General features: G+C 34.1%; 1 protein-coding gene across 2 annotated transcripts in view; it reads left to right on the top strand.

The window, feature by feature from the left end:
* SECISBP2L (SECIS binding protein 2 like) overlaps nt 1-22,485 on the top strand; it is a 61,413-nt gene that overhangs the window by 2,902 nt on the left and 36,026 nt on the right. Inside the window, exons 2-10 of one of the 2 annotated variants that reach the window (XM_082858769.1) lie at nt 4,507-4,685; nt 6,674-6,998; nt 8,568-8,703; nt 13,339-13,568; nt 13,863-13,887; nt 14,228-14,343; nt 20,034-20,168; nt 21,632-21,712; nt 22,256-22,423. In XM_082858769.1, the coding sequence (XP_082714895.1) occupies nt 4,507-4,685; nt 6,674-6,998; nt 8,568-8,703; nt 13,339-13,568; nt 13,863-13,887; nt 14,228-14,343; nt 20,034-20,168; nt 21,632-21,712; nt 22,256-22,423 (1,395 nt within the window). Of the gene's footprint in view, nt 1-4,506; nt 4,686-6,673; nt 6,999-8,567; nt 8,704-13,338; nt 13,608-13,862; nt 13,888-14,227; nt 14,344-20,033; nt 20,169-21,631; nt 21,713-22,255; nt 22,424-22,485 lie in introns of both variants that reach the window. The other variant, XM_082858768.1, reaches the window with a different exon arrangement.

Here is a 22,485-nt window from a genome sequence, read left to right as displayed (position 1 = left end):
GGGATGTGAAACATAAATCATGGAGTTCATTTTGTTTATAAAGTCTTAGTGTTTCTATTTTTAGTAAATTTAGGACAGTGTTTTGAGATTTTTTTTTTAATAAACAATAACCTTAGAAGTAACAGAACACTTAAGGTTTACTATCTCATTTGTATTATCAAATAATTTAAACATTGGCTTGATATTTAGTACATTAACGTTAGATAAGTTCTTTTAAAATAATTTGCAAAATTATTGATCACTGATGTCTTTAATTCTTAGAAGAGCAAATGTGTAATAAATGCATATGGCTTCATGCAAAGTGCTGATTACCAATAAAGATATAAAATTATTCGGTTTATAATTTTTTTCTTTAAATAATTTATAAACTTCAAATAATATCAGCACTGCAAACTAAATATATTCTAGATAAGTTACTCTAAAATGTTTATTATTCAGCAGTACTTACAGTTAGCTTTTATAGATCTAAGTAAATGATTGTCTTAACAGATTTTAAAAATAATACTTTTGTAATTAAAAAGAAGGTAAATAATGCTCATTTACTGAAAATACCATCTGGAAATTTTAAAAGGCATTTTTCCCTAAGCTTTTAAGTCAAAGAGGAAATATAAAGTAGAATTTTAGATTTTTGAAAAAGTAATAAAATATTACACATGACAATGTATGGGATGTGGCTGAAGCTTACTCTGAGGCAAATGCATAGTCATAAATGTTTTCATTATTCAACATTTTAAAAGGAAATTAAAAATTAAGCATCCAAGGCAAGAAGTTTGGGGGTAAACCCTTCAAAGAAAGAGAGGAAAAAAATGTAAAAGCAGGAATTAATTAATTAGATATTCCAAAAACTAGTATTAAATTTAGCAAGTTGGATGTTAGAAAAGTACCACCAGACTTTAACAGGATTAAATGTGGTCTATTTTAAAAAAAGGGGGAAAATGTATGGATAGGAAAGCAAATGGTCAGAGTCTAAGGTAAACGGTTTTTTTGTTTTTTCAGTATTTTCTAAAGTCTTGGCAGAACTCATATGTATAACTACTGTGATTTGTTTTGGCAAGTGGTTTACTTTCAGTATAAAACATTCCAACCAGAAAACAATAAAGCCAGCAGGTATCTCTGAAGCATTTTTTTCCTTCAGAAGACATTTTATCTTTGGCCATGATATGTAAAATAATGTTTGATATATCATATTTACCTTAACATAGGAAGAATGTGGAGGGTTTCCATGGTCATATTTTTTCTCTAGGTGTGTAGTACATACTGACATTTCACTGTGGGAGCGTGCCGTATTATGTTCTACTTCAGTTTTGATTTCAAGTGAGTGTCTTTTTTCTGTTGCTTAATTTGGGAAAATTATTCGCACTCTTCTGAATGTTCTGTCTCAGAGGAGTTTAGTATGCATTTTCTGTTGATGTGTGCTTCGTAGTAATGTTTGCCCATTTTCCCTAAACCAGCCTCGTGTGGTGCTCTCTTCAGAACATGAACTCAATGCATGTTTGTTCAATTATATATAGGCTCTCAGTGATCTGAATGCGTTTGTTCAATAAACTTTTAAATAAGGTTTTTATAGTTTTTTGTTCTGATAAATTCTTGGGTTTTCTAGATTATTCACATCAAAGAAATTTTATTGATGTTTGTTTTACTATATGCAGAATTTTAAATGAATGTGAAACAGCTTGTTTTGTTTTTTCATATACAGGTTTCTGGGATTATGATTTTTCATTAATTTGGAAAATTCTGAAATAATTTCTGAAAGATAAATTTATTGTGTAGTTTTTTTTTAACAAAGAGTAGTACAGGAATAGATTTTGTTCTGTGTTTAGACTTCTTTCATATTTATATTTTATTTAAGGAGACAAAAATTTGCTATAAAATTTTTGATTTCTAAAAACCAGATCATGGCAAAAGTAGAGAGACTAAACAGAAATTCAAACTGAGGCATATCATTGTATGAAGTAACTAGTCTAATTTTTCCATAACATTTTGTTGTCCACTATGTTAAAACATTTTTTCCTTTGATCTCTATGCTAATATAATTGAAATATTGCCAGAATTTGTTGCTAGCTTAACATATTGTCTCTATGGGCTTTATTATATGGAATTTAAAAAATAGTTTGGGATCTTTACATTACTTTTCAGGCCTGAGAACAACTGAGGCTGCATTTTGATGTATGACACTGAAGGCCCCAAAGTCACAATAAACAACTTATAAAACCATACGGAGTTGTTACTATAGGAGAAAGTTTGCCAGTCTGTTCCTACTAGTGACATCTTCTGTTTGTGCAGCTGTTGACTACAGCAGCTTCTCTTTTTTGCTAAAAACAAAGGATCGTTTCAGTGTTTGTGAGTTTTATTGTTGAATGCCAATATCTAGAATTGCACTTAGAATAGAAACCAATACAGACTTTAATTTTTAAGGACATATACTGTGTATATGTGCAGATATTAGTTATAAATTATGCATGACACTTTGAATAGTGGGTTGCCTAAATTCATAAAACATATAGAGTACAAATGAGACTAGGCATAAAAAATTTGTGGCACTGTCTCTCCTCCCCTCCGCGCCACCTGGCTTGCGGAATCTTTGTTCCCTGACCAGGGATGGAACCTGTGCCCCCTGCAGTGGAAGTGGAGTCCTAACCATTGGACTGCCAGGGAATTCCCTGCACCTTTTGACTTGAGCAAGAATTTGAATTTGTTGTTACCAAAGTAATTTATGAGTTGGTATTACTTGGGGGGATCAGGAAAAGTTATTTTTAAATTATTTCTTTATATTAGTATTATTCCTTTTTTTCATATTGGGCTGAGAATTTAATATAACTGCATAGCTTGCATTAAAAAAAATCCTGGTGTCTTCTAGTGCAGATTTATAAAACTGTTCAGGTTCTTATATGTTCAAAGGTTGATATTTTATACCTTATGTAAATAAGTTTTGAATCATGTTGACTATCACGGTGACAATCACTGACTTACACTGTTAACATTTGTTTTTGCCTCTTGTGTTGAAATTCAAGAAACCAACTCCAGTTCACAGATATTTGTGAGTTCAATGACGTTATCAACTTCAGATTTGGTTAGTAGTACAGAAGTAGGCTTCAAAGTTAAATCAGGTGGGGAGGAAGGATATTGAATTGATACTGCTATATAGTTCATATTTCTTCCCCCAGACACATACTACTGAATATTTACAGTGGACTCTTTGGAGAACAGTTTTTCTGAAAAAGGCTCTATATTTAGCATATCAAGTCTTTTCTTTAGATTTTCTTGGATTTGCTACTGATTACTTTTGTGAGAAACATGCATGAAATTTATTCTGAGAAATATGCCTTGATGGGAGTTTCTACTGAATGCCACTCTGGTGGGGAAAAAGTTCTGGTTAGGGCTATTGCTTTCAGGTAGTTGATTTGAGTTGTTGAAAAATTGGATTGCATTCCACTTACTGGTTTTGCTAAGAAGTGTTTAATATCTTTTTAGATTGTAATGTTTGTGGTTTTTAACATTCTGCTTTTACAGAATGTGCCTATAGATTATTTCTTTGTATAATTAAATTTTAAAAATTTGTTGTTAAATGTAACAAATATAGAAAGAAAACTGCGTAAAACCAGTGTACAACTAAATGAATTATTGGATGAATACCTCGTATCACCCAAGTTAGGATATAGAACTTTGCCAGGTATCCCAGAAACCGTACAGGTCCCTCTTCCCAATCACAGCTCCCTCTTTCCTAAGAGTAATTCCTATCCTAATTTTCATGGCTCTTATTTACTTTTCTTTATAGTTTTGTCACCAACTTGTGCATCCTTAGTATGGTAGTTTATTATGTCTGTTAAACCTCTATAGATTTATAAGGAGAGATACAAAATAAACTAAAATGGAGTACGTAGACTGGATTACTTTAGTTTACTCGGCTTGTCTACTGGGAAGCTGAAGTACTCATTTTTTCCCCAGTTTAACTGTGAAGCAAAAGTTTTTCCTCCCTTATTTTTTTTTTCATTTATTGTAGACATTTTCCTTCCTTTTAATTTAACCATACTAATCTAATTTCCTGAAATGGACAGAAATAGACTATTTTTTAGACTATTCAAACAAATATAAAATATCCTTCAGAACTCTGTTGAGTAATTTTTTTTCCCCTAACAAAATTAGTTAAAAACACATTGTTTTGTCTGAAGAGCTAGTTTGTTTTTTTTACTACCAGCTTTATTTTTGGACTGTGAGGTACAATTTCCTTGTATTCTTGATTGTTTTAACAGCTTTGGTTATGTAAGGAATGACTTCATTGAAATCTAGTAACCTTTGATAACTTTTCTCCTATTTGATGGCTTTGTTTAAATAACGTAATCATATTTAATTATTTTAATTTGACCTTGCTATTCCTTTGAATATCTTGTGACATTAGAGACCTAATTACTGTTTGTAAAGACTGTCTCTTTTATTGTTAAATTGTGAATTTGTATTATTTAAATTTTTGTTCGTTTGTTAGTAATGTGTTTCACTTTCTCTTTGAAGAATGTCAAGCTGTCAGCTGAGGTAGAACCATTTATTCCCCAGAAGAAGAATCCTGATACATTTATGATCCCTATGGCACTCCCAAATGATAACGGCAGTGTTTCTGGTGTAGAACCAACTCCAATTCCCAGCTACCTGATTACTTGTTATCCATTTGTTCAGGAAAACCAGTCCAATAGGTAATTTGTTTACTATTATTTTCTTTTGGTGGGGGAAGAAAGGGGTAGGGAAATATAGAAGTTGGCAAAGGATACTTCTTAATTTTTTCTTTTGTAACTTTTAAACATTAACCATTTCTCTGTTTTCTAAGAGGAGTAAATAAAACCAAATGATGTAGAAATTTAAAAATTGTTAACATGGATTATTGTTATTTTCTCATTCTTTCTAAGAGAAAATGGAGTTCTTTGTATGTGTCTCCTATAATAAGTCATTGAAATTTGTTTGAAATAAATTGACTCAAAGGGAGAAATGAATTATTCAGAAAGAGGGGTGAACAAAATCCTTCTTTGAGGATAGGCATCTAATCATAATTGCCAAGACAGTCTGGCATAAGAAGAATATATCAAGGGGTAGCCCTTAACTTTGAAGCTTTTGTGTCTAGGTAGCATATATGTGTTTAGACTCTGATTGTAGTTTAAATTTAGCTTCTGTGCTGTAGTCACAGGGTGATGTAGCAAAATGCTTACAGTTTAGATAATGTGTGACCTAGTGTTTAGGGTGTACCTTGTGATAGTCATGATAGCCTTTCTAACCCTGCTTAGACTGTCTGAATGATTAGCATTTCATTGGTGTCGTTCATTTTATTGCTGTATAAAAGTACTTTCAGCCTCTTTCAAGTTATATCACACACAAAAAATTGTACTTCTCCAGCACTCTGGGATAAATGGATGAGGGGACTAGGCTCTAGCCGTTGCCCAGCCACCCCTGAGGGCTAAGGCAATCAATATTTCTACACGTCTATAACCATTGTGGCACACTAGTGTGCCCAGGCACATTCTTTGAGAAATTCTGGTTGTATGAGATAATGGATCACTAAATTACTGTCTCAGATATTAAATATTCAAGTTAATAGTCTAAAACTCTTAATAGTTTTGGGCATTAGGCAAACAGTAGAAGCTAAAGGAGTCTTCTCAATTGAGTCAAGTTAACATTATATTAAAAATCTTTGACCTGTATTGGATTATGTTTGAAGTGATTTGTAAACTAGACTAAAAATACTATTCTGTATTTGACAAAGTGGCCAAGTGTACAGTATGATAAATTTAATTTTTCTTACCTTACCAAATAATCTTTGAGAATTCATGAGTAAGCCAGCCATCAGATTATTTGAAAATATTTTTAGAATTGTGGCAGGGAGTATTTTTCCCTTTTGCTTTGTCATGGAATAGTGAGGAAAAGCTCTGTACTCCAGCCCCCTATGACCCCTCATTTGTCAGCAGCAACTGTCTGCAAGGAGACTTGCTGAGACAGGAAGGACTGGTGCTTTATAGGAAGGGATTGCACGAGGAGAACTCTAATGCTGGAGATAGATGGTAGTGAACAAGCTTGCCTTTTTCTTCTCTTCTTTCCCTTGGACCTGGTGCCTGCTTCCATTGCCAAGGAGGGGAGCCAGGGAAAGAGCTGGACTTGGCCAGGTGGTTAGGGGAGTATGGTAGAGGAGTAGGAGGCTGTGGGCCTGAGCTAAAGAATGGGAGGTGGAAGAATCAAACACCCGTTGTAAAGATCACCTTACACAATGATCACCTTACCCTGCTTTTTGCAGAAGACTGTCACAGTTGTTACCATTGGATGGGAACTTTGGACTGCCTTTAATGGCAGATTCAGCAACTAGGTGTTTTAACTTTTAAGCAGAAATACCTTGAGGAGGTTGAGGGGAGAGTTACAAATAAGAAAGGTCCGTACCAAAATTTTTAAATTTTGAAATGCAGTAAGCTATCAGGTTGAATTCCTTTTTACTGTCAATTAAATTGTTATTACATGTACGTAAAAATCTCTAGTTATAGCAAGGAAATTTATAAAACAGTAATTTTATCTCTTTCAGAATTACTATGAGGCTACTATTTTGTACTGTTTTTTCTTTTATTAAAATACGTTGAGATTTTGTTTTAGCATTACTTTTAGACATACATGTCAATAGATTTTTTTCTTTTTTGATTTGGTTTTACAGACAGTTTCCATTATATAACAATGATATACGATGGCAACAGCCTAATCCAAACCCTGCTGGACCATACCTTGCTTACCCCATTATATCTGCTCAGCCACCTGTTTCTACAGAGTATACATATTATCAGCTGATGCCAGCACCATGTGCCCAAGTTATGGGTTTCTATCATCCTTTTCCTGCACCTTACTCCAACACTTTTCAGGCTGCAAATACTGTCAATACTATAACTGCAGAATGCACTGAGCGTCCAAATCAGCTTGGACAGGTCTTCCCCTTATCTGGTCATCGAAACAGAAACAGTAATAGAGGACCAGTGGTACCAAAAGTAAGTGACTGAATTTGATTGGCTTTTGTGTTTGATATTTCTCTTGTTAGTAATAGTATAAGTAATTTGCTACTTGTATTGATTAGCCTTTAATCCTGAATTTACCTTTTAAAAAACATTCAATGGTGTAGCATTTATAAAATAATTTTTTTCCATTAGTTTTGGTCCTCATTCTTAAATGGTGATATGATTTACAGTCATCTTCCACTACCTTCAGAGAGTTTACATAAGCATAATGCACAGATATTTCCAAAGTATTTTAATTTAGTGATAAAAATTGCATCGTGACACCAGTTTTAATAAGTGATTAGTTTGGGTCCTTTGCTAGCAGTGTTGAGTGGCTAATGCACATCAAGACATTTCAGTCTTCAGAAATAAGCAGGAGATATTATAGAAAAGAACATTTGTCTCTTCAACTTCATTGTTTCTGTTCTGTCAATTTTTAGTAGGGATAGCACTTTGTTATTCAAGGGATGCTTTATTATGTGAATACGAGGTCTCCCAGGGCTAAAGAAAATTAAAGATAAATGTGGGAAATGACCTTTTGTCAGCACCAGCCTTTGACTAAATTAAAAAAAAAGACACAAAGGCCTTGAAATCACAGGAGGATTAATCTAGGTGACTGTTTCTTAACTAAAAGGTTACTTTTCTATTGAGGCCATGATATCAAAGCACATAAGAAGAAAAACCATGTTTCTTTTCAGCACTTTTGAGCTAATAGAAGGCAGAGGGATTAGATGCATTTTATGACTGTTATTGTCAAGGAGTTGATGCTTTCCTTGATTCCATTAGCCTAGCCTCTTTGGTGAAAAGTCTTTGCTATCTTCTGGCATACTTTTAACAGATTAAAATACAAACAAGCAGCAGAAGTTGCTTTGAAAAGCATTTTAGTCTTTGTTCATGGAAACATTGTGGATCAAGGGAAATGCTTTTGGGACCTCTGAGAATGAAAAGAAGACAATAGTATATAACTTTCAGAGTTTGAAGTAACATGATTTCTCAGAGTGCATTTCCAGCACTTGAATCTAAGAAGTTAAATTTGGAGTTGTATAAATTGCTATTAAGTGATGAATACCCATATTTTTAAAAATGAAGGAAAGAATCAGCTTTTTAATATTTTCTTTTTAAACTCTCAAGCAGAAATTTCTTTTGTAATTCATTGCTAAAATTTCTCTTTTGGATAAGTTACCATCCTTTTTATTACCGTTTTAAATAAAAATTTGCAACCCCTAATTTGACATGATTATACTCTTACTGTTTATTAGATATTGATTGAGAAAACTAAAAATGCAAATGACAATTAAAATGAATTTATATTTTATTATAGTAATATTAATGGTTATTTGAAAGTAGTATATAAATGTGTGTATAATACATTATTTACCCTGTTATCATTGGCTGCAGATAATTTCATGAAATCCTAACACAGTAACCCTGTTTCCTCATGGGTTGGGAGTCACTAATTTGTAGCCTACATTTAAGTATCTTTTATAAAGGATGTGTATTTTATAATGTTTAGTACATTGAATAAGAGCTTAAGTTTTTTTTTTTTTTTTTTACTTCAATCAGCAACAGCTTTTACAACAGCACATAAAAAGCAAAAGGCCACTGGTGAAAAATGTAGCTACTCAGAAAGAGACAAATGCAGCAGGTCCTGATAACCGATCAAAAATTGTGCTACTGGTAGACGCTTCACAGCAAACTGGTAAGGCAAGATTTCTTACATATATACGTTATAGGTTTTAAAAAAAATTATTTTATTGAGGGAATTCCCTGGTGGTCCAGTGGTTAGGGTTCCACGCTTCCACTTCAGGGGGCATGGGTTTGATCCCTGGTTGGGGATCCCGCGTGCTACATGGCAAGGCCAAAAAAAAAAAAAAAAATTTTATTGAAGTATAATTGATTTACAATGTTGTGTTAATTTCTGCTGTGCAGCAAAGTGATTCAGTTATATATACATCCTTTTTTGTTTTCTTTTCCATTATGGTTTATCATAGGATACTGAATATAGTTTCCTGTGCTGTACAGTAGGACCTTGTTGTTTATCCATTCTATATATAATAGCTTGCATCTGCTAATCCCAAACTCTCCCCATCCATCCCTCCTGCATCCCCCTTTCCCCTTGGCAACCACAAGTCTGTTCTCTATGTCTGTATACATCACTGATTTTCATCTGTTGTCATGCATTGACTTTATAATTGTGGACTCTACCACTTTTTTTTTTTTGTATTTCGGCCATGCTGCAAAACAAGCAGGATGGTTCCCCCACCAGGGATCGAACCCGGGCCTCCACAGTGAAAGCTCCAAATCCTAACCAGTAGGCCACAAGGGAACTCCATGGACTCTGCCACTTCTTAGGAGTCTAGGCTTTCATCCGTTTATCCTGCCACTTTGTGAAATTCTCACAGTCCATGTCCTTAATGTTCTTTCAACTTGCATGCTGGCTTATGTACAATTTTGCGCAGGATTTGATGTTTCCTTATCCCCTTATAGTAGTGGAGCAGTTCAGAAGTCAGAGATGGAATTTTGCAGATATTATAGAAATTTGAGGGACTCATTTTGGTAGAAATCAGAATTGTACGTGTTTTATAACTAGATTAAAATCCTTTTTAAAACATCCTAACATCCTATAATATCTTTATAGAAGAAGTTACCAAGTTTTCTGCACCGTATTTTAGTGTAGATCTGAACCACATGTATGAATGATACCTATATCCTCAAATAAGTAAATATTTTGGACTAGTTGGATATCATTTTGTCAAAAGTGTTTTAGAGGACTGTATAAGCATTAAATTACAAAGCTTTATCCTGGTAATAGATAGGAATTAATAAATAGTCTCAAAATATTCTTGCTATTTTCCAGTTTATATTGTGAAATTTCATTTTGTATCTCTGGTCTCAGCCTAATAGCTGTAGAGTAGATGGCCGTCTTCTACTCTACACCCATTGTGATTAAAGAAGTCCTTATTAATGATCCAAGGCTAGGAATTAGATCTGTTCAAAGGCATATTTGCTTTTTATCCCCTATAGTTTTCACAAAAATGCTGTCTGGCTTAAAAGGAATTAGGTGGCACATACATTCTTTCATTTGGACTGTACCTTTTCTGTTGGACGTCTATTCAGTTTCCTTTTACAATTGCTTAGGTCTGTTAGGGGCAAGAAAGGATTTGGGAATCAGTTAAAAAACAATCTTGCTGATAGTGCAGTCATTGTGTGATTTGTAGGGCATAAAGTGATGAGATTAACAGACTGACAAATGGTTGGAGTGGCTATGGAAAAGAGTCACAAGGTAATATATGACAAAATTTTCTATGTTTTGGTTGTTCCTAGACATAGTGACCCATTTCTACATGCTTTGAACCCTGGAACTGCTTTAAGAATTTACCCTAACGTCTTTGGTTTGCTCATTAAGTGTCCACAAAGACAGCCTTCTGAAGCACAAGAATTAGAAAGTGAAAAGATGAAGATATAATTTGAGTAGAAGATTATACCTTCTATCAGTATTCTTATTCTTTAGTTTGTTTTTAAGTTATCAAGATTAATTGGTATCAACTATAGGTAGAATGAAAATTTTAAAGGAATTTGTAACAATTTTTTACTCTTGAACACAAGCTCATATTATTTAAGAGTTTAGTAACATGGCTAGATATAAGATAATATACAAAAATTAATTCCATTTCAGTGTGCTGCCAACAAACAAAATTTAAGAAAAGATATTATTTACAGTAGCAACAAAAATACAGTTTCTGGCATAAACCTGACGAAAGATAATAAGACATTGATGCAGAAAACTGTAACTTTATTATAGGACATTTAAAAAAATAAATAGCATGCTCATTCAGGACAATCTGATGTTGCAAATGGCATTTTTCCCCTAAGTTAGTCTATAGATTCAATGCAGTTCTAATCAAAATTCCTGTGGTGGGCTTCCCTGCTGGTGCAGTGGTTAAGAATCCGCCTGCCAATGCAGGGGACACAGGTTCAAGCCCTGGTCCAGGAAGATCCCACATGCCACGGAGCAACTAAGCCCGTGTGCCACAACTACTGAGCCTGCGCTGTAGAGCCCGCGAGCCGCAACTACTGAGCCCTCGCGCCGCAACTGCTGAAGCCCGCGCGCCTAGGGCCCATGCTCTGCAATGAGAGAAGTCACCACTGTGAGAAGCCCGTGCACTACAACGAAGAGTAGCCCCTGCTCACCACAACTAGAGAAAGACTGCACACAACAATGAAGACCCAATGCAGCCAAAAATAAAATAAATAAATTTACTAAAAAAAAAAAAAATTCCAGTGGGGATTTTTTTTGGAACTTGACAAACTAATTCTAAAATAAAGGAGCACTGGGCAAGACATCCCTGGAAAATAACTTTTCCTCTAGATATCAAGACCTATTAAGCCATTTTATTTTTTATAGGCTTATACAAAAATATAGTATATAAAATTCAGTATGTGAAAATCAAACAGAACAGAGAGCCCAGAAACACATATAAGGAAAATGACAAAGATAGCATCACAGACCCCTAACATATGCATCATGCAAATCTATTCCAGATGGATTAAGGGCTTAAATGGGAAAACCACATGTAGTAGAAAATATAGCAGATATCTTTATGATTGCATGGAGAGAACTATTTCTAAAATTAAGAATTTCTGTTTATCAAGCGTGAGTGAAAGAACAAGGCACAAATCTTGGAAAAGATTTTTACCATGCATGTAACTGACAAAGGATTAGTGTGAGGACATATAAAGAATTCATAGGAATCAATAAGAAAATGATCCCACCTTGTGCTCAGGGCCCCTGGAATGCAGTGCTGCCAAGGGGCTGAAACAGTTTGGTAGAGCTATAGGAATATTTGGACCCAGTTGTCCTACTCAGGTGAATGTATCCAAGTGGAATCTCCCCCTAGAAAGAAAAGGAACTGTTTGATTAAAGGTGTGTACACTGCAGCAGCACCAAAAAAAAAAAAAACCACTGAAAACTACTCAATGTCCAGTAACGGGCAACAAGTCAAAAGAAGTCTCCAGGACATCCACTCAGTGGAATAATTTGGGGCCTTCATATATTATAATTAATGAAGAACATAATATTAAACAGTGCAACTCAAAAATTATATTGGTTCTGTATAAAAATTATATATGGAAAAAATTGTGTATGTGGAAAAAGGAATATTTGTGATAGGTTAGGAGATTGTAAGAGGTTTTTTAATGTCTTGTAATTACAATTTGTGAAATACAAAAATGAGAAACAGGCAACTTAGAAAAATAGGCAGAAGTCAAACAAACCAAAAGTAAAATTAACAAGTATTTTACAGAAAGGAAAATGTGAGTGGCTAAAACCATGAGAAAAGATTCTCAATCTCGTTATTAAGCAGAAAAATGCAAATTAAAACCCACAATGAGCCATCTTTTTATACCCAACAATTGGCAAAAATTATAGCCTAGAGGACAGTGTCAAGTATTTGGTGAATATGTGTATCAGTGGGGATATATATATCCTGCTGTTAGAGTGTAAACTGTTTTAACCACCTTCGAAAATGATTTGGCATTACCAAGCAAAGTTGAATATTATGTGTATCCCCTAAGGCCTAGCAGTAATAATCTTAGAGAAACTTCACGTGCACACACACACATTTATATGTCTATATAAGAATGTTTACAGCAGTATTGTTGTTAGTAGCAAAACCCCAAAACAACCCAGGTGTCCCATCAGTGGTACAAAGGATAAATGCATTTTGGTATATTCATACACAGACATTTTAGATTCCAGTGACCTTAATGAATTACAGCCACATGCATCAGAATCTCAAAACCAGTCACTGGAGGAGGAGGAGGTAGCAGCAGGGGGAAGCAAGTCAGAAGAATATGGACAGTATGATTTCATTTTAATAAAGCTAAAACTGCAGAAGTATATGATTTATGTTTTTGGAATACAAAAATCCTTGGTAAATCTAGTTTAAAAAGTGAAGGAATGGTAAACACAATTCAGAATAGTGGCGACCTCTGAGGGAGAAAGAGAGTGCAGTGGTGGAGGAGGCATGCAGTGGACTTCAAAGGATTGGTGATGTTCTATTTCTTAAAATAGGTAATGGTGGTTTGTTTTAATTATTCTGTAATATTAATTATGCAAATATTTTAGTTATACAAATATTCTCTTTTCATACTAAACACATTTTATAAACCAACTTCTCAGGAACAGGTTACCTTTTGATGATCTTTTCAAAAGTTTTCACCTGTTTTCTCTGTTTACAAAGTTAGGTATCTTTGTTTTCTTACAATTTTAATGATAACAAGAATTGATCAACTTGTCCTCAAAAAGAGTTGTCACACTTTCCTTGCCTTACAGATTTCCCATCAGACATCGCTAACAAATCTCTCTCAGAGAGCTCTGCCACGATGCTCTGGAAGGCCAAAGGCAGGAGGAGAAGAGCATCCCACCCTACTGCTGAATCCTCTAGTGAGCAGGGGGCTAGTGAAGCTGACATTGACAGTGATAGTGGCTACTGCAGTCCCAAACACAGCAACAACCAACCTGCAGCTGGGGCTTTGAGAAATCCTGATTCTAGCACCATCAGTGTATGTGGCATTACTTTTATTTCCTCATCAGTCATCTGTGTCAGTATTATCTTTGTGTCCTCTGCTAAAGCTGAAGTATCTATTTTCATGAACAATTCCTATAATAATAGGATGGTTAAAAATGTATTTTGTATGTTTTATTATTAATATAAGAATACTCATTTATGCAGAAGTATTTTTTCTAAGATTATAATAAGCATGCTTCACACTAGATGGAATTATGAAATGTTTTGCAAGGTATATGGTGTTTACTCTTAAGCGGAAAATAATTGTCTTTTTTGTTTCTATTTTTAGCATGTGGAATCATCTATATGTGCAGGTACTTACTTTCTGCATAGTGTTTTTGCTATACTTTCTTCTTTGTCCATGTCACAGCTTTGTTTTTAAGCATGAAGCTTGCTGATGCTGCAGAAAAATTAGAAATCTTCCAAGGAAATTCAAGTTAATTTGAACGTATAGTTTTGTTGATGAAATTGAGAAAATTCCAGCTAGAGGTATTCTGAAAGATGACAACTTGTATTACTAAGAACTGGAATACCACTTAAAGTTTATGGAAAAATTTTCAGTATTACATTTATAGGGACTGAGTTTCAGTATGTGAAGTTAGGGGGCCCTTTAGGTTTTGACATCTTTATATTTTAAAATCTCATTTATTACAGGTGGTGTAAATTGGTCCAGTGTAACTTGCCAGGCAACTCAGAAAAAACCTTGGATGGAAAAAAATCAGACACTTTCTAGAGGTGGAAGGCAGGCTGAACAAAGAAATAATTCACAGGTAATTTGGATTAGGTTGGAGAAATTTGAGTAGTGTGAGATAAATTATTATAAATGGTATAGTGGTTTTGAAGGGCAGTGTCCTTAATTTTTGGTGATACATATTGTGGTGTTTAAAATAACATGATATCTGTAACTTTTAAATGGCTTAGCCAATAAAATTATTATTTAAATAATGAAACAAAATGGCAAGATGTTGAATGTAGGTGGGATGTATATTGTACCATTTTCTACTTTTCTATATTTAAGAAATATATTTGTATATTTTATAATTTTAAAAAAGAATATTCTCCAGTCCTGCTTCATCTTCTGTGACTGTTTCTTATCCATATAAAAAATTTAAAGCATTTTAATACCTTAAATACTGATTCTTTGAACTTTAGGACTGTAGCCTTGTCCACGTGTCTTTAGTTAACTATAAACACCACAAGCCATACTCGGTGCTTGTTGCAGTACCATAGTGATGGCTGCCTCTGCCATAATGTGGCCAGACGGGGCAACTTCCTGGTCTTGGGGAGCAAGACCTAGCTGCAGTACAGCAGAGCGAGTTATATACTGCTACGAACTTCCAATAATTGCCTTCCTGTGTTGGTTGTCTGTGAAATCAGGGAGATGTTGATTGGTCAGTATTTTTCCTTTTTAATTTTTAGATAGAGTTCCTGGATTCCTTAAATCTAGTTAAGGAATTAAAGTTACCATATGAATAGATCTGGATGAACTGAAGTAAGAGTAAGTTACTAATGGATTGAGGAAACCGAATACTTGCTGGTGTGCCTTTGCTTCCCTGAAATGAAGTACTTCAGATGTACCCTAATGTTAATTAGGCTGTCGGGAAAGCAAGTAGAATAATGCCCTCTTCCCTAGGGTTATTGCAAAAATGAGTCATTGTTGTTTGTGGCAGGCTTGTGAGGCAGTCTAGCTTTATTTGATTAAAAACAAAAGAGCTAAAACAAGACTTTTTCGTATAGATTAGATAAACAAAATCTACGGAATGTTTGGTTAAGGACTGAAATTTTATATTGAAATCGTAACTGCTAGACCTGCCAAGTTTGCAGTCTCATTATTGGTACTTTTGGTATCAGTAGCCCACTAGAGAGGAAATAATACTGATACAGAAAAACATTTTATCTCTGCCTCAAAACTGATGCGGAATGGTGAAAATACACAAAACTTTCAATTATAGAAACGCATAAACGTTTGTTTATTTTGTCTCCCTTCATTCCAAAAGAACTGGAGCCAGATGTTGAACAATGTGTGTGTTTTCTTTTCTACTTCTGAGGCTTTGTTATACTTTTCTTAAGTGTGTAGCTTGATTTTTGATATGCAGAACCTTTTTTTTCTTTTAAGTCAAAATATTTTCCCCCTTTGCAATTTCTGATTGTTTTTAGGCTTAAAAAGTCTTTTAGAAATCTAGTAAATATTCACTTGTATTTTCTGCTTCTTTTTTACAGGGTAATGTTTTCAAAACTTTTATCTGAGGTTTTTTTTGATGCATGGTACAACATAATGAGGTTGATTTTCACAGTAAACCAGTTGTCTTAACATTGTAATCCATTATTTTTTCTGATTTGTGCTGCCCTTTTAGTCATTTGCTAATTTCTTATGTCTTGGGTCCTGTTTCTGGGCTTTTTTGTTCCATTTTTCAGATTTTTGCACCTGTACCATGCTGCTTTAACGACTGTACAATGCAGTGATTTTTAATGTTTTTACCAGTGTATTAACATTTGAAACAGCAGATTTTTTCTATACTGTGATGTACCCTTAATTGTAAATGAGGGACAGAATGTAAAAACGGCTTTATTTTGTGAATAGGTTGAAAAATAAAATATATGAAAAAGGTTATACAATGAACAGTCTCATTTTTACCCTGTCTCCACTTGTCTTCTTCTCTTCCCTATATCTGTATTTTTCCAGAGTTTTTTTTTTTAACAACTCCTAATGTTGTATGGATATATCCTTGTTAATTTCTGAAGTGCTGTCGTTGGACACTTGAATTATTTGTAAACTACTGCTGTTAATAGATGTGCTGCAGTATTAATTAGAAATCTGTGTGTATAGCAGTAGAATAAATTCCTAGATAAGGTATTGCTGAGTGAAAAGATAAAGTCATTTCTGTTATTTGGTAAATAACACCAGATTGTACCGTTTTGCATTCTCACCGATAATGTGGAGGGTGCTTATTTCTAAGTAGCCTCAGTAATCATGTGTTTTCAAGATTTTGGATTTGTGCCAGTGAGGGAGGAATAGTGTATTAAAGTAGTTGAGTATCTTTCCATATGTTTAAGGGCCGTTTGTACTTTTCTGTGAACTTGTCATACTCTTTGACCATTTTTTGTATATTGATCTATTTCTCTGTTTTTGTACATCAAAAAATTTTTTTTAATTTAGAAATTTTTATTTTTCTTGGGCCGTGTGCCTTGTGGGAGTCTCGTTCCCTGACCAGGAATTGAAGACAAGCCCCCTGCAGTGGAAGTGCGAGTCCTAACCACTGGGCCGCCAGAGAATTCCCTGTGTACATTTTTAAATCAATTTGATCAAGCTCTTATCAATTTTTTTAATTTCTGGGAGCCGGTAGTCTGCAATATGAGTTGAAAATATTTTGCTAGATTTTCATTTTTGACTTTGCTTATTATTATTGCCATATACAAGTTTGTTTTAAATAGCATTAAGAAGTTTATTTTTATAAAGGATTTTGCCTGTTTTCCTCCAATGTGTTTATGCTCTTGTGTTTTTTTTACATTTAAATCTTTATTCCATTTAGAGTTTGTCTTGGTGGGTGTTGTGAGATATGGGTCCTATTTTGTATTTTTCAAGTGGCTGCCTAAATCTCCGAGCACCATCTATTGACAAGTCCATTACTTCACCTATTTGAGATAACTACCGTTATCACCTGTTAAATTTCCATATATATTGAAATCTGTTTCCAGATTTTCTGTTTTGTTCCATTGGTTTTTAAAGTAATCTATCAACTTAGGGAGAATGGATTGCCTTTATGATATGGCATCTTTCTAGAAAAAAAAGTCTTCCTGCTTTTTTTTTTTTTTTTCTTTAATTTTTTGGCCGTGCAGTGCGTCATGCAGGATCTTAGTTCCCAGACCAGGGATTGAACCCAGGGCCCTTGCATTGGAAGCGAGGAGTCTTAACCACTGGACCGCCAGGGAAGTCCCCTGTCTTCTTATTTTTGAGTTACCTTTTTGTGTTCTTCAGAAGTATTGTATAATTTTCTGAAAATAAATTTGTACATATTCCTCATTTGTCAGTTCCTAGTATTTTTCTTTTTTGTTATGTAAGTGGAATATAAACACCTGAATCTTTAGATACTGATTTTGTGCTAGTCATTTAAGAATCTTAATATGTAGTTGTAGCTGTAGTTTCTGCTTTGTTCCCTATGCCCACTTTCTAGCAACAAAACTTTTTTCTTAGAAGAATTTTTTTAAAAGGGGGAGTTATTAGTTCATTCCAGGAGGTAATTGAAATACTTGCATATTTGGTCCTCATGAACTTTGTTGGGACCATTAGCTTGGGGGTTTTAACTTAATCCTGGAACTTTATGTGTCCAAGTACAAGAATCAAGTTGCATTTATTTTTTTAAAAAATTGTTTTTATGTTTGTAACAACATTAATGCATATATACTAAGGCTGGTTTACAACAGGGCTTACATTTTTTTTTTTTTTTGCGGTACGCGGGCCTCTCACCGCCGCGGCCTCTCCTGCCGCGGAGCACAGGCTCTGGACGCGCAGGCTCAGTGGCCATGGCCCACGGTCCCAGCCGCTCCGCAGCATGCGGGACCCTCCCGGACCGGGCCACGAACCCGTGTCCCCTGCATCGGCAGGTGGACTCCCAACCACTGTGCCACCAGGGAAGCCCAGGGCTTACATTTTGATATAATTATAATGCTGTTTGGAGGGCAGGTTTACATTTACTTGTTCGTGATAGTTACTGTACAAAGAAATGAAGAGTTCTACTCAAGAATTATTCTCTTGCTTCTATTCATCCCAATATTGGGGCTTGATTATTGGTTTTCATTTCAGTGTTAATAATTTATGTGAATTCAGTTGTTTCTTTAGTACCTAGACATTGTAAATTGCATTTGTTTTAGCATCCTTGTATGAGCTGCTTTTTATGAGCCAATTTAGAAAATATTTTATTATGAAAATTTTTAAACAGACCTTAAAGTTGAAGCAATTTTGTAGAGAACATTCATATAGCTACTAGCTTGATGCTATCGAAGATTTTACAGAAATTTGCTTCATCACATATGTATTCCTCTGTATCTCTCTCTATCCATGTTCATGAGTTTATTTTAAAATGAGGTAAATATTTAAAACCACGGAACTGTTGGGTACCTGACAAATTATCAAGTTTCTTAACAGATGCTTATAGGTTATAGGAAGTAGCCCCATTGTGCATATTCTAAGGAAGATTACATTTGCTATATGACTATCTTCTGGTCTATAGTTCTGCCATACAGCCTACTTCCCAAGAGAGTATAAAAATTCTGTTTCTTAAAAAAAAAAAAATTATGTTTCTTATCAGCAAGTCTTTTTAGACCAGTTGCTTAGCATGGGAATTGCTAGGTGCTTCTAGGTCTTTGTGTGCATATTTTTGACTTAATAATCCAAAGTCTATACAACAGCACCTTCAGTCCAGGTCTGCTTCAAGTTCTGTATATTGTTAGAATTCTTGGGTAACTGGTAAAGAGGATCATACTTTTCACATCTTATCTAGGTGTCGTGGTTCAGAGGCATTTCATCTAAGTTGCATTAGGTACTTAAGAGAGGGAACTTGATTGTCTTAAGATTCTTAAAGTGCTTAATGTGTTTTTTTCTTGCTTTTATGACAGTTGAACATTTTGCAAATGGGTCAATAGAATGATAATAATTTATGTGATTGAATGACAATTTTATTCTTTTAAATCTGTTTTCTTATAAACAAGATTTAAAATGTTTAATATTTCCTAGGAATTAAAAAACAATAAAACTACAGATATTAAAAGACCTACGATAATTTTATAAAAAGGTAATACTCAGTTTCTCCCAATGGTAATAACATCTTGCAACTATAGTGCAGTATCACAACCCTGATATTGACATCAATATAGTCGATTCAAAACAGATCCATTACTGCAAGGATCCCTCATGTTGCCCTTTTATAGCCAAACTCCCCCTTCCCTTCCCCACCAGCCTCTCCTTAACCCCTAGAATCCACTAATCTGTTCCCCCTTTTTATGGTTTTGTCATTTCAAGAATGTTGTATAAATGAACTCATACAGTCTTTTCAGGATTGGCTTTTTTTCACTTGCATCGTTTTCTGGAGCTTCATACAGATTATTGGGTATTTCAGTAGTTTGTTCCTTTTCGTGACTGACTGCTGTTTTATAGGATGCATATACTACAGTGAGTTTACTCTACCAATGAAGGATATCTGGGTTTCCAGTTTTTGGCGTTACATATAAAGTTGATATAAACGTTCATGCACAAGGGAAAAAAGTAACATGCACTAATTATCACATTTTTGTATTTTCATTATAATGACCTTATTTGTCAAAAGTTTTAACCTTTTGTAATAAGTTATGCACTTTATGAAAATTCGTTGTGCTGTATACTTTGGGGTACATTTCTGTATGTTATACTTCAATAAAACATTTTACTTAAAAGTAACATATTCCCCCCCCTCTGGGGTTTATTTAGGTTGGATTCAGATGCCGAGGACATAGTACTTCCTCAGAAAGAAGACAGAATTTGCAAAAGAGACAAGATAATAAGCAGTTAAACCCCAGTCAATGTCATAGAGGCGACCCAAATTCCGAGTCTTTATATTTTGAGGTATTTTTTCAAACTGTATATTGTTATAGTACAATTATTGCCATTAAGAAATTAATTAATTTTTCTTACATTATGATAAGTACTTTTTATGTCTTAACATGTGACTGCAAGTAGATTGTAAGTTACTTAGATGTATTTATCTTGTCATTTTTGTCTTGGTTATATATAGTTAGTCTAACATTAACTTTATTAATGTTTATTTTCATAAATTTTTGTCGTGAGTATTCATTTTGAGGTAACATATGGAGGTAGAATTTAGTTTTATGTGGACTTCACCTAGTTTGAAACTTTCTTCCTAACTTTTACTATGTTTGTTGAATCTATTTGTTAAGTTTTCAAATTTGAACAGTTCAATCTAGTCAATTTGTGCTGCTAGCCAGGGGAGTCTTGAAGAAGGAAGATAAAAGGCTATTTTACTTTTTCTAATAGGCAGGCAGTTTATATTCTAATTGCAATGTTTCTATTATTCATCTAACTGGTGCTCATTGGAGGCCTGTTGTATGTTTAAAGTAAGGTGCTCTGCATGATACATTAAGGTGAATAAACACACTACCCTTAGGGAGGTTGCTGTGTAATAGAGGAATGTAGACATGTACACACCTGATACTTCTTGGGTGTGGTTGAAGTTGAAAGGAGAAATAAGTCCCTTTGGGTTTGAGGCAGGATAGGGGTAACATTTGGAATAGGTTTTAAAGAATGAGTAGAATTTGATTGTGTCAAGATGGTGAACAAACATCCCAGGTAACTCATTTTTGTTATATAGTTTCTATAAAATGAGTTAATAGATGGAGTTTAAATATGCTTGAGGCCAGAGGCTTCAGATGAATAATATGTTAGATAAGCTTAGTAATTGACCTAAAGGAATTGAGGCTTCAGTTCAAGTAGTGTATCAAGAACAGTACATGTGGCAGATTTTTTATTTGCACTTAATCATATGATTGGTTCCATACTTATATTTAGTTAAAAATAATAGATATAAATTTCAGTGTAAAGGAGGATATTGGTTAAGAAATTACTTTGAATAGGGAATTTATTTTTTAACTTTTAATGTTATTGACTGGTGTATGTAGTAATGGTACAGGGAATATATTAATGAAATTCATACTAAGCCATTTGTTTAAAATCTTCTCAAAATCATGTGAAATCTGATAAAATCCTTTTTGAATTTCTTCTTATTTACTTACCCACCTTAGGGTAGAATTATTAATAAAAATGGAATAGTAGATGCAGAAATCTAAAGGATGGACACATGTGGATGTATCCCCATCCTTGAATAATTAAATTAGCTATGTTTTAGCATGTGAGAAATGAGATTTCCTTTTTAAGACTGACTTTAAATAGTTTAATATTGAGTTAAAAAATTACTTCCCTGTCATTTCATTACTCTTAAGCATTATAAATGTTGTTCTTAAGAGTTTATTGCTTTGAACTCTGTTTTTACTTAAAACGTGGAACTATTTCAGGATGAAGATGGATTTCGAGAACTAAATGAGAATGGAAGTGCTAAAGATGAGAATATTCAACAGAAACTTTCTTCAAAAGTAGTAAGTGACTCTTTTAAAAAAGATAAGCAAAATATTTGAACATGTTTTGAGCTATGGCAATGTTGAAAAGAAATATTACAGCTAAGTATAAAGACTTGTAGGGCAACATGGTATAGAAGCAGCACTGTATTTAGTACTGATCTTTAGTATTTCTTCTCAGCATAGCCAGAACAGAGACACTGTCCTTTGAAATCCATAGTTCCATTACAGACAAGGAAATACCATTAATTAAATGACATCATAAACCATATAGTCCATGCTAAAATTTCCCCACTTGTTGCAAAACTTTATCTTGGAGTTATTTTGTTTTCAGTCCAGGATCCAGTCATTTATCACCTATTGCATTTTGCTGTTTTGTCTCTATTATTTTCCAGTCTCCCTGTCTAGAATGATCCCACCATCTCACTCTGTTCTTTATGTAATTGAATCTTCTGAAGAGTCTAGTCTAGTTACACTGTAGAACATCTCACATTCTAGATTGTCTTTCCTTATGATTAGACTTTTATGGAATCACTAACAAATGTTTTTCTCTGGTTATCGTAGTTGGATGATTTACCTGAGAACTCACCAATCAATATAGTTCAGACACCAATTCCCATTACAACCTCAGTTCCTAAACGTGCAAAAAGTCAAAAGAAGAAAGCTTTGGCAGCAGCCCTTGCCACAGCTCAAGAATATTCAGAAATAAGTATGGAGCAAAAAAAACTACAGGTATGTATTCATTTTTATGAACAAATATGATAGTTTATTTGGTAGGTTTTGGGGGATGGATG

Source organism: Leucopleurus acutus (genome assembly GCF_964270905.1).
Source record: "Leucopleurus acutus genome assembly, chromosome: 1".
In the NCBI taxonomy this organism is placed as follows: Eukaryota; Metazoa; Chordata; class Mammalia; order Artiodactyla; family Delphinidae; genus Leucopleurus; species Leucopleurus acutus.
This window is presented reverse-complemented; position numbering and strand designations above follow the sequence as displayed.